Here is a 13331-nt window from a genome sequence, read left to right on the forward strand (position 1 = left end):
TACAACTGTGTATTTTTTTTTTTTTTCATTTTACCAGAGATGTTGTAAAAATTCTTAAAATGGAAATACAGGAAATAAAAAAAAATCAAGAAATTGAAAGAAAGATAAAAAAAATTATATTGAAAAGAGGATCAAAGAAAAAAGAAAAAAAAAAAAAAAACTTGTCCTGCTGCTGGTGACTGCAAGGTGGTTAGTGCATGTTCCTTTAGGACTCTTTTGCGGCTTGCGTGACTTCCCCTGGGTACATGACTTACATACGAGCTGTTGCATGGTAATGCAGCGTAATAAGCGTTTAGACAACGACGAAATGGCACTCATAGCTATATACATATATTTCTTCGTCGTTCATTATAACTCCACCTCTTAAATTACTTTTTTTTTTTTTAATTTATTTACTTTTATCTCGCTTTTTTCTCATCTCTCTTTTTCTTTTCTTCGTTTTCTCAATTGCTGACATGTTTTTTTTTTGCTGAGTCAGTCACTCTGCACCCCGTGCCACTGTTTTTATATCTCTTCAACATATTTTTTTTCTTTTTTTTTTTTTTTAAAGTATATATCTCTATTATTCTCATTATTAGAATTTTTTAGCTGTGTCATTGTCTATTCTCCTTTTTTTTTTTTACTTTGTACTACCGATAGAATCAAATCTACGAATTTTAGTTGATTCAAAAGACATTTTATTTATTTTATTTGTTAATTTAAATTTTTTCTAAATATTAAATATGGTGATAGACAAGACGAAAGTAATTTTGTAATTATTTTTTGATTGATTTAGTTGATAAATTAATATGTCATATGTATATTTTATTTTTGAATAATAAATTTCATTTTTTTTTTTTTTTGATTTTATGGGTGATGATGATGATTTTTGTGGGGCTTTGAATTATTAGGAGATATTTATATTTTAAATATTTTTGTGATTTTGACAACAGGTGGTTGACGAAGAAGCCAGTCATATGACTTTGATTAATACCGAATTTTGGGTTATTTTTTAATTCTTTTTATAAATTTGTGATGAAGATTTTATGGCTTTAAAATATAAAAAATAATAATGTATACATATTGTGATTTATTTGAACGTATCAAAGTCAAAGATATGTATGTATTATTTGAACAAAGAGCTGTCCTCTCTCATGTCTATAGTCAAATAACCGAGTGGCAATTAATTTGACCCAAATGCCAATTGATTTATTCAACTTGGCAACGATAAATTCACATGTGTATTATTATTCTGATGATGATTTGCGTGGCTCTCAATTGAATGAATGTAATGAATTAATGATTGAGTTTTTTATTTTATTTTTTTTCGTAGTGATTATCTTGATACAACAGTTTTGTTCAGTGCATGTTGATATAGACTGTTTAATTTATCTGTTAATAATCGTATAGTCTTTCTTTTTTTCCAGTATTGATTCTAGCAAATCATCTACACATTTAAAATTTATTATGAATATTTAACATTGGTTTTATTCCTAAAATTCTATTCAATATTTCTCTCATGTTTGACAACAAAAATATCCACTAGCAAGTTGAAAAATAAATAAATTACATATTTATCCAAGTATATTTAATAATGATTTTATCAATAATACATAATAACAAATTCAAAAAATAAATAAAAATAAAAATAAACATTTCATACAATATTTTAAAGATAAATATTAACAAACTTAAATTAAAAAAAATAATAATAAACAGTCATTAAAATACAATGACTAATTAATTAATTTTTAAATAAATTAATTTTAAATTTATCCAAGATATATGATAATAGTAAATTTAAAAAAATAAATAAATTGTTAAATGCAATATTTATTTATTTATTGTATATATACTGTTGTTGTAATTTTGAAAAAATTCGAAATAGTCATTGTCTCATTGTACATTACTATATGCTTGTTATAATTTTTCTAATGATTAATTTTAAATACCAATTCACACTGCAATATTATTTTTTCTATTGGGAAATTATTTACCATCAGGATAATTTATATTTCAGTATGATTTTATTAGGGAGAATTATGTTAAAGATATTTCTGTCATGATATACCTTAAAAATAGCTGAGTAATTATATATTTTTTTAATTTTTAAAAACGTTTCTCAGCTGATCTGACAGTTTAATCTGATTTCTATCTGGTGATATTTAGTCAGATCTAATCACACATAAGACCAGATCAGACTAGATAAAATCAACTCTACTTAGATCCAATCAAATGTGATCAGATATGATTATATCAGTTCATTTTCATCTGAAAAACATGAAGAAAAAAATGATACAACATGATACAAATGTTTGTGTTTTAAATTTTTTCAATATATTGGAAAAAAATATGTGTATTTATATTTTGGAGTAGCTGCATGATATGAATGTTGCGTGTCCTGCTATTTGCAGATTCGCCTGATGTGGTCTGGTGGTGCTCCAGGAACTGGTTTGCACCTGATACTAGCCTTGCGATCGGATGACGCCTTTCAATCCTTGGTTTTCGCATTTCACCCTTCTTTCATATACTTTTTATCTCTCTTTCTCTCTTTTTCTTTGCCCTTGTTTTTTAATATTATTTTTTTTTACCTTTATTTTTTTTTTATTTATATTTTATCGTCGTCTCTTCTTCATGATCAACAGCTCTTCTCATCCACATATTTTTTCGCTTATATTTATATTTATTTTTTTTCTTTTTTATACATGTATATGCTAACGCCGAGGTTAAACTATATAGCGACCCATTATCGTTCTTGGGTAATTCAATAAATTTTTTGGGTCCAAGCTGAGCCATTATGTAGTATCCTATGTCTTTGAAAAGCGTCAGAAGTATTTATACTAGTCTCCTCTTACATATTGAGTTTATATCTACATGTAAATGTATATTTATATAGAAAAATTATTATTCCTGGATCAACGGTAGTCATCTTGATTATATAGGCAACATACACAAGATCGCTATATGCGAAAACTAAATTATGATAAGAATATTGTACCTGTCATTTTTATTTTACACTTCAGTTGTTTATTGTTTCTTTATTTTTTAAGTATACAATAACTTTTTGAGATGCTGGATAGTTTTTTTTCATTTTTTTCAACAAAAAGCAGTGCATGTCAGTCCTAATGACCGCATCATCATTATCATCTTCACTGACAAATACCGTGTTTTACGATACAAGGAAAAAATATCACGTCGTTTGAAAAATTATTATACATCTTCATGCTTACCGAGCATGACGAATTTTCTTATTTCTATTCTCATTTTGAAAAGTCGCTGCTTATTATTTATATTTATATTTTTTTTCTTTTATTGCAAATATATTTTATTCTTTTTTTTTTTTCATCATGAATATATATTGATAATCAGGATGTGCTTGAATGCGTTATGAGATTTTTCAAAATTTACATTTGTAACTTATTTCTACTGTATTCCCATCTTTTTATCTTCATTACACATACATACAGCATTAACTAGAATTTATGTGCTGATTTGGATGACTGAATGTTAACAAGAATCCAAGAATTTTATATCTCTTTTATTTTTTTAAAACAAAAATTAAATAAATTATTGTATATTATTGTTGAAAAGTTCATTGACTCATTATTGCATTGAACAGTTGAAAAAATAATAAAATAGAACGTTTTATGATTGCGTTTTAAAGATTCCAAATGATTTGAAATAATTTTGCAACCTTGAAATTATCTATGATATCAAATGGTATCACTCATACCTTGAATAAACATAAAGCTATCAATAACGAAATATATTTAACAATATAAAATAATTAATAATTAATTATATCAATTTATTTAATAATAAAATTAAATGAATTTTTTGTTTTTTACATTCATTTTTATATGAAAAAAAAATTGATACAAAAGTAATAATAATTTTTAATAATTTGGATAAATTATTTTAAATAATCATCAAGGTATTTTGATAAATATAAACAAATTTATTTCATTAAAAATCAAGTTTTTATTTTTACTTATAAATACTAGCTTCAAGTACAAGTACATCAGCTGTAACTAAAGTCATCAAAATAGTCATAAAAAATTTCATAATTATAATCATAAATAAGACTAAAAAAAAGGGGTTATTATTAATTAGTAAATTTACAGTCCAAGATATGTATGAATGGATTTTATTCATACATTTTTATATGTTATTTTAAAAATATCAATCGATGAGCTTTTTATCAAGCGTCCTGGCTGTTTAATAGTGTACCACTTGACAATTTCTAGACATTAAAAAATATGAAACAAGTGTGTAGTTCATTTTATTTTTATGGTTTTATTTGAATTTATACTTTTTCAAGTATTTTTAATGTATACATGTATATAGTAGCAATTTTTGTTATCAATGCTTTATTTTATTCTGCATATATACACACAGTGTCTATACATATTTCTTGCTTAGTTAAAACTCTCCGGAAGTACCTCGTTGACTGGACGGCAACTTGATCATTGGCACATCCGCCACTCTGTCTCACACATACTACATTATACTATAAACTACATGAATAATTTTTTTCACAAAAAAATAACAACGAAAGAGAGAAAAAAAGCTTCAATAATTTATGTTGATTCCAAAGATTAAAAAAAAAAATTAACCAAGTTTATAAATTCAAAATCTTTTTTATTTTACAAAAAAAAAAATTAAAATAAACCTGCGATCGAACGATCAGAGAAACATGTAGTGCTTCTCGTTATCAAATTTTAAATTATCAATACTTTGACGTGAGACCGTGTTGAGTGGAATTTTAATTAGCCTACTTAATTTTAAATTTGCTTAATATTCTAATTTTAAATATATTACGAAATGTTTGAAATAACGCCGAGGCTAGAACAACATATTTTTTCAAACAGAAAAAAACAACCATCATATATTTTGTATAGAAAACATATGAGATAAATTAATGACATTACTAAATGATGAGTTTAGTGATAAATATTAATTAATTAATTATCATATGGATAAATAAATACCCAGACTCGTAGAAATTTCTGAATTTTTATTTTTATAAACTCGATAGAAATCAGTTCAAGTTGAAATTGAATCTTACAAGTTTGGTAATCGAATATCCAGCAAAAAATAAACTGGTATATGTCAGTAAAAAAAAAAAGAACCTGTAAAAATTTAGTGGTCAATATCCACCTCATTACGTATCGAGTAACTAGAAAAACTGTGAAACCAACATGCAGCTTTTGTTTCACTGTTTTTTATTTAAAAAAATTCTTTTTTTTTCTATGTATTCTTAAGAAACATAAAGCTGTTTAAAAAATTTAAAACAACTTTCGAACGACTTTTTGAACTTGAATATGTGAAATAAAAAAAATGAAATATCTATGAATTAATATTTCAAAAAGTTTTCAAAGACAACAATAAATTTGATACATCTCATTTGAAATTTCGAGTTTCTATCAGTTTTAAAGGCGATACTTTTAAAAATATATGTATAAAATTTCAGAAATATTACAAAGAAAATAAAAAGGAAAAAAAAAATAAATGACAAAAGTATTAATATTACAATATTCTTGAATTAATTAGCTTGGTCTTATACTGGGCTTATATATACTTTATGACATAAAATTTGCATATGAAAATACATGTGTTCATGATGTTGAGAATCAACTAATCACTGGATTATGCATCTAGACATTTAACACAAAAGCATACAAGCACATTCATGCTTAATTCTTGGACTTAAGACATAATTCTCATCATCAAAAACCATGAAGAATATACAAAACAACGTATTCTCTAACAGTGGCTATACAACATTTTGAGTTTGTCGTAATTTATGCATCACTCATGGTGGCAAGCATTAAAATTACCACATTAATTTCTAATTTTTTTCTTCATTTTTTCTATACAATTTTAAAAAACTTATTTTAACATATACATAATTAAAAAAAAAGTTATAAATTATATAAACGTCGCAGGTGAAAAAAACAAAAGTGCAATTTTCGAAATTTTTTGTTTTTTTTTCTTCATAAATAGTAATGAGTCATTACTAATGACTAATGAAACGATAAAAGACTAATTATAGTACAAAAAAATGTTTAAAAATTAAATTTAATATTAGCAATTTAAATATTTATCTTTAAAAAATTTTATAATAATTATAAATATCGTTGCGTTAAAGTTAAAGAAGCGTAAGTGCCATTATCGTGATTGTTTTTTTTTTTTAAAGGTAAAAAAAAAAATGTAACTTCAATAATTTTCTGGCAAATGACTTGTCTACCCCTCTGCAAATTTATCAGAGATTTAAAATTTATTAATAGTAAAAAGACGTATGTCCCATGTGTTAAAAATAAATGATTGTATTTTTAGTATGATTAAAAGTAAAGAGACGTGTGTCCATTGGACATACAACTTTATCATCTTTAAATATAAAAATATAAAAGGTAAATAAGAAAAATGAGTCAATGAAAATATCTTATCAAAGCTCTTTTTAATTTTTTTTTTCGTTGTTGTTTAAACATCGTCAAAAAAAACGAGATAAACATTGTGGCAAAAAAAAAAAAAACATTTAGAGATACGCTTTTTATCTCTGAAACACAGGCAGTTTGGTTTTGGCTGTTTTTTCTGCGACGATATCATAAAAATATTATAATACATGGAGAATAATTGAGCAGTCTCTTAAGAAAATATCTGTCTTTTTTTTTCTTCCTCGTTGTTGTTACAAAAAAAAATATTATATAAAGTAAATCGTACCGAGGCTCACGAAGTTGGATTAATAATCAATAATTTGGGCCTACGGGTCTGCACGTGTGGCAAATCATAATCGTAAAACGTCGAATGAAAAATTATTGTCCTGAATGAGATGATAAAACATTCTGTTATCTCAATGTATTTTAAACAATATTTTATCATCGTTTGAATTGGACAGCAATCCAAGGCTTCTGCTCTCGTCTCGTATAAATATTTTTTTTATTCTCCCTTTTTTTTCCCTTTTACTGTTTCATAATCATTTTATTTTTCCCTTTTTTTTTTTCCATTATTTATTTTATTATTATTTATCGATATATATACAGGTACAATTTTTATTAATGTTTTTTTTTTTTCGCTTCAAGTATATATTATTTTGTTGACTCGATAATTTTTACAGAATATTATTTCAACTTATATTATTTTATATTTTTTTATTCACTGCATAATATTACGATTTTGTCATGGTTCTTGCAGGTGTTGCTTGCGGGTGTCCCTATAAAAAATTTAACGATCTCACTTTACCGACAAGCTATATATATTTTTTTAAAAAATCTATTAGAACTTTTTGATTTTTAGTTTCAAATATCAAATGAAATAAAAATCCACGTTAAATTCATAAAGTATATATTTAAAATGAAAAAAAAAAAAATATATATTTATTGAATAAAAATGTTGGGATCATTGCTTACACTTTGCCGACGTTAAAAATATTCAAAAGAAAAAAAATTTAAAAAAAACTTGTCGAATAGTAAATGAGGTATTCCATATGATAATCTTTATTTTACGGTAGAATTAATCGATCTTTGATCTTTTGAAAATTTTTATATAAAATTTTATATACATTTACATGTAACTTAAAAAGTTAAAATAAATATAAATAAATACGTACATATACAGAAGGTAGTATACATTTAACACGAAGATCAGAAGAGACGAGTTGATATGTCCAACGTAAATACGTATTTATTATATAAAGATTGAGAAGTGATTTTAATCGAATTGTTGGCTGATATATTTATATGTACAATTTTATATACCGGCAAATCGATATTCATTTAAAATCGATTACCCTGACGATATGTGTGTGGTAAAATACGCAGGTGATATCATACGCTATAGTATACTTATCGGTATAACGAACCTGATTGCAAAACACGATCAGTGACTTTTGCACGTCTCATGGCGTTTTCTGCATCGAGTCTTGTTCTCTTGTTTTGGCATATATGTACACTAGTTGCATCTTCAGGGTTTATATCTTGTTCATGAAATCTCATGGAAGAATACACATATATATTTATTATCTTTCATGAAATATATGTGTACCTTTCCTCTTGGACTTATCTGCTTCTCATCTCGCACACGGTTGCACTTCTTGATAGCAAATTGGTCTTGAAGATTTCCTGATTTCTTTGAGAATTCTGTTGATTTTTTTTGCTTACTGGAATTTCAGTAATAAAGAAATATTTGCTATACTAATTGAAATGTTTAAAGAGTAAAGATTTTAAACTATTTTGAATTATAAAATTTAAAAATTATAATAATACAATTTTTTTTGGTCTTATTTATGATTATAATTATGAAATTTTTTATGACTATTTTGATGACTTTAGTTACAGCTGATGTACTTGTACTTGAAGCTAGTATTTATAAGTAAAAATAAAAACTTGATTTTTAATGAAATAAATTTGTTTATATTTATCAAAATACCTTGATGATTATTTGAAATAATTTATCCAAGTTATTAAAAATTATTATTACTTTTGTATCAATTTTTTTTTCATATGAAAATGAATGTAAAAAACAAAAAATTCATTTAATTTTATTATTAAATAAATTGATATAATTAATTACTAATTATTTTATATTGTTAAATATATTTCGTTATTGATATATCAATAAAGCATAAACATAAAGCTATAGCTTTATGTTTATTCAAGGTATGAGTGATACCATTTGATATCATAGATAATTTCAAGATTGCAAAATTATTTCAAATCATTTGGAATCTTTAAAACGCAATCATAAAATGTTCTATTTTATTATTTTTTCAACTGTTCAATGCAATAATGAGTCAATGAACTTTTCAACAATAATATACAATAATTTATTTAATTTTTGTTTTAAAAAAATAAAAGAGATATAAAATTCTTGGATTCTTGTTAACATTCAGTCATCCAAATCAGCACATAAATTCTAGTTAATACTGTATTTATGTATATAATGAAGATAAAAAAATGGGAATACAGTTGAAATAAGTTACAAATGCATAAACTTTGAAAAATCTCATAACGCATTCAAGCACATCACGAGTATCAATATATATTCATGATAAAAAAAACAATAACATATATGCAATAAAATTAAAAAACATAGTAGAAATTTGATGAAAAACTAAAAACCTAAAAATATACATTGATGTCATTTTCAGTTGGGAACAGGAGGACGACACTTTCCCATAGTAGCTAAAATCGGTAATCAAAATGAGCTAGCCACGTGCGACCCCAAGTTGGTTCTTAACAAAAAGTCTATACTGGTACTGAAAATATTTTTAAACCCTCCTATATTTGATGCAGTACGCGTGGCGCGTACAAACATTTCCCACGAATGTCAAATGCATTATCATTATATTATTATGACTTTTTTTTTTTTTTTTTGTCTTTCAAGTCATTAGCATCAATCAATAATATTGATTAGTCATTTTGTTTCGAACATATATAACAGCTTTACGTTCATCATCGCAATAAATAATAATTTTTTTTATTTTCTGTTACAGATGGTTTTGTCATTTTGATGATGACAATTACGTTAATGTCCGAAGATTATTAAAATTACTTGACAATTATAATCCACGTGAAGATTGGTATCTCGGCAGGCCGTCAATACCAGCACCATTAGAAATTGTTCGACAAGGTGATGAAGCTTCAAAACATCCTGTAAGTACATTGCTATTGATTTAAAAAAACAAAACATTTGTATGTTATATTTTTATTTATTATTTATATATATATTCCCATCATTCCGATAATGTCTACTTGTAAGACACCATGTATACTAAAATAGTATAATAACAAGTAAATTATATACCATATCTATTATTCATATATATAAAAAATATGAAAATTATAAAGTAAAAACATTTTACGAGACCTTGAATTGTGAACAGATCAGACCCACGTGTTTGTGTCTTGGATAATCATAAATTCGAGGACGTATTTAACATGGTTTCGAGGCAAAAAGACCGGTGTGTTTGGTGAGATATCATCGCGATTTAATCGTTCAATGTGCATATATGGCGTTCATATTACCTTGTGAGTAAAAAAGAGAACGAAAAAATAAATATTAATAAAAAAAAAGTTGATTCTTATCGCTTTGTTTCGAGTGTCTGTCATAGTGTCTGCAAAGACATTAACCCTTTCCAACAATAATAATTAAATTCAATAGATTACAAGACGAATAAAAAAACACCTAAATACATTCGAACACTTGTTATATAAAAATAGACTTGATAAAATTTATAAAAACAAAAAAAATCTGGTAGAAATAATATTTGACAACAAAAATATCCACTAGAAAGTTGAAAAATAAATAAATTACATATTTATCCAAGTATATTTAATAATGATTTTATCAATAATACATAATAATAAATTCAAAAAATAAATAAAAATAAAAATAAACATTTTATACAATATTTTAAAGATAAATATTAACAAAATTAAATTTAAAAAAATAATAATAAACAGTCATTAAAATACGATGACTAATTAATTAATTTTTAAATAAATTAATTTTAAATTTATCCAAGATATATGATAATAGTAAATTTAAAAAAATAAATAAATTGTTAAATGCAATATTTATTTATTTATTGTATATATACTGTTGTTATAATTTTGAAAAAATTCGAAATAGTCATTGTCTCATTGTACATTACTATATGCTTGTTATAATTTTTCTAATGATTAATTTTAAATACCAATTCACACTGCAATATTATTTTTTCTATTGGGAAATTATTTACCATCAGGATAATTTATATTCCAGTATGATTTTATTGGGGAGAATTATGTTAAAGATATTTCTGTCATGATATACCTTAAAAATAGCTGAGTAATTATATATTTTTTTAATTTTTAAAAACGTTTCTTAGCTGATGTGCCAATTCAAAGCCCAAATAATGATCAAATATTTACACCTGTTTCCATGCAGAGAATTTAGTTAACATTGTAATTCAAAATATAATCTCAAAATATTACAAAAGAATTTCGTTTATCAATTATCATAATAAATTTTTTTCCTCGCTACAAACATAGTGAAGCAAAAAAATAAATCTGTTCATTCAGCAATGCCAACCAATTCAATCATACCACAGATATTTGATCATAAATTCCATCAGTTGTTTCGTATATATTTCAATATTTTTTTTTCATCACTTAGATAACATTTATTCTGGCAACTGGTCTTCCACTTGTTGTCGTGAAAAAAAAATATAAATATTAAGCTCAAGGCATCGAATCCAGTTCGATCATCGATTCTCTTCAAGATTATATTTGATACAAAAAAACAAAATAAATAAATAAATAAAATAAACTCAATAACAGAGAGAATGTAAATACTTTGTTCTTCAATATGTGTGTATATGTGTCTTTGGGTTTTTCAAAGTATCGGCGTTTTTCATCAATATATACTATTCATTCAGTTGAACGATCCGGTTGAACCAGTTGTATCGATAAACAACATGTTGATGGAAGACGGCCACTGTTAAACACATGAGACAGTAACCTGCACAAAAGTCTTTCAATACTCTTCCTTATATTCTTTCATTTCTTCTTTCTCAATATATGTTTTTAAAAAAATATATATTTTTCCATCAACAGCGTCTTGTTCATCATCAGCATCTTCAAAGGCTCCGTGTTCGCAAATATAAAATTTAACCCCCTCAAATCTTCCATCAATGTACATTAAATTATTATTTTTTTCATCGATTTTGTGGTGAAATTTTATTGTTCAAGTAATAGAATATATTTTTTTCAAATATTAAATTTAAAATATCAAGATTTATATTTTATTATTTTTTACATCCAGTAATAATTTGATTTTATTTTTGTTATGCAGTGAAGTGGAGAATATTTATATTGATTTCAATGTACTGATGTACTCTTATTTTGCCTTTATCATATTCGCTGGTTTCTCTCGCGTATAAATTGTTTTGTACTCTGCGGGTTTCTTTGCCCCCCTGTGGGTGATGTTGTTCATTCTACACCAGCACGTTAATATATACCAAAAATCGTTTATCAAAGTTACACGAAAATTCGTTAAATGCACAGTTTAAATTAGCAATTTAAATATTTATCTTTAAAAAATTTTATAATAATTATAAATATCGTTGCGTTAAAGTTAAAGAAGCGTAAGTGCCATTATCGTGATTGTTTTTTTTTTTTAAAGGTAAAAAAAAAAATGTAACTTCAATAATTTTTTGGCAAATGACTTGTCTACCCCTCTGCAAATTTATCAGAGATTTAAAATTTATTAATAGTAAAAAGACGTATGTCCCATGTGTTAAAAATAAATGATTGTATTTTTAGTATGATTAAAAGTAAAGAGACGTGTGTCCATTGGACATACAACTTTATCATCTTTAAATATAAAAATATAAAAGGTAAATAAGAAAAATGAGTCAATGAAAATATCTTATCAAAGCTCTTTTTAATTTTTTTTTTCGTTGTTGTTTAAACAACGTCAAAAAAAACGAGATAAACAATGTGGCAAAAAAAAAAAACTCATTTATTTTTAATTTTAAAAATATTTCGAGTAATTTAAAGTCAACCTTGTGTATATTTAATTTTTACATATTGTATTATTAATGCTCAATTAACAATCTGTATTTACCATTTATACATGAATATATTTAAATTAAAAAAAATGTTCCTTTAAATCTTGATTCTTCACTAAAAACTTTTCAAGTAAAAAAAATATCAAAATTGTATTTTTAATACTTTCTTCAAGTATTTACAAATTATTTTTTTATTTTTCTATTAAAATCTGATAAAAATAATATAAAATTATTAATTGTCAAAAATATTTAAATAATTTTATAGACTTGTTATTTTTTTAAATAATCGGCAGGTTGTGTTTTATATATAATGTTTTTTTTAAAATATAAATAATTGGATGAACCGTATACATTACACCACACCTTGTTTCGGTTAGGTGAAAGGCCGAGTCCTTCCCGATGGCTCGTTAATAGCTTTTGAATTTTGCCGATGTAAAAGAGGGATAAGCCCGTTGATTAACAGTAAACCAGGAACTGCGATTACTAACATCCTCGCATCAAGTAGCACACACATACGATTAAATTTTTCAATGCTACTATGCAGGTCTATTTAAAGATAATAATCACTGTAATATTAAGTATCTATAATAATCACAAGAAATTTCTGCGTTAATAATTTTTAAATATAAACATAATTGAGGAATCAAAATTCCCTAGTCAGTTGAAGCTGCAAAGTAGTTTCCTTAAAACTTTATTGACTGCTCCAACAGTGGTATGAATTTTTTGATACAATAGTCTGACCAGTCCATAATTTTGCTCCTATTTTAGTGATCTATTTTTCTGTATGACCAGAACATAA

At 24.9% G+C, this 13331-nt stretch overlaps 1 protein-coding gene across 1 annotated transcript in view; it reads left to right on the forward strand.

Moving 5' to 3' along the window:
- LOC122855200 (fringe glycosyltransferase) overlaps positions 1–13331 on the forward strand; it is a 40603-nt gene that overhangs the window by 9546 nt on the left and 17726 nt on the right. Inside the window, exon 5 of the mRNA XM_044156391.1 lies at positions 9473–9632. Within this exon, the coding sequence (XP_044012326.1) occupies positions 9473–9632 (160 nt within the window). The remainder of the gene's footprint in view (positions 1–9472; positions 9633–13331) is intronic.

Source organism: Aphidius gifuensis, linkage group LG4 (assembly GCF_014905175.1).
Source record: "Aphidius gifuensis isolate YNYX2018 linkage group LG4, ASM1490517v1, whole genome shotgun sequence".
NCBI lineage: Eukaryota > Metazoa > Arthropoda > Insecta > Hymenoptera > Braconidae > Aphidius > Aphidius gifuensis.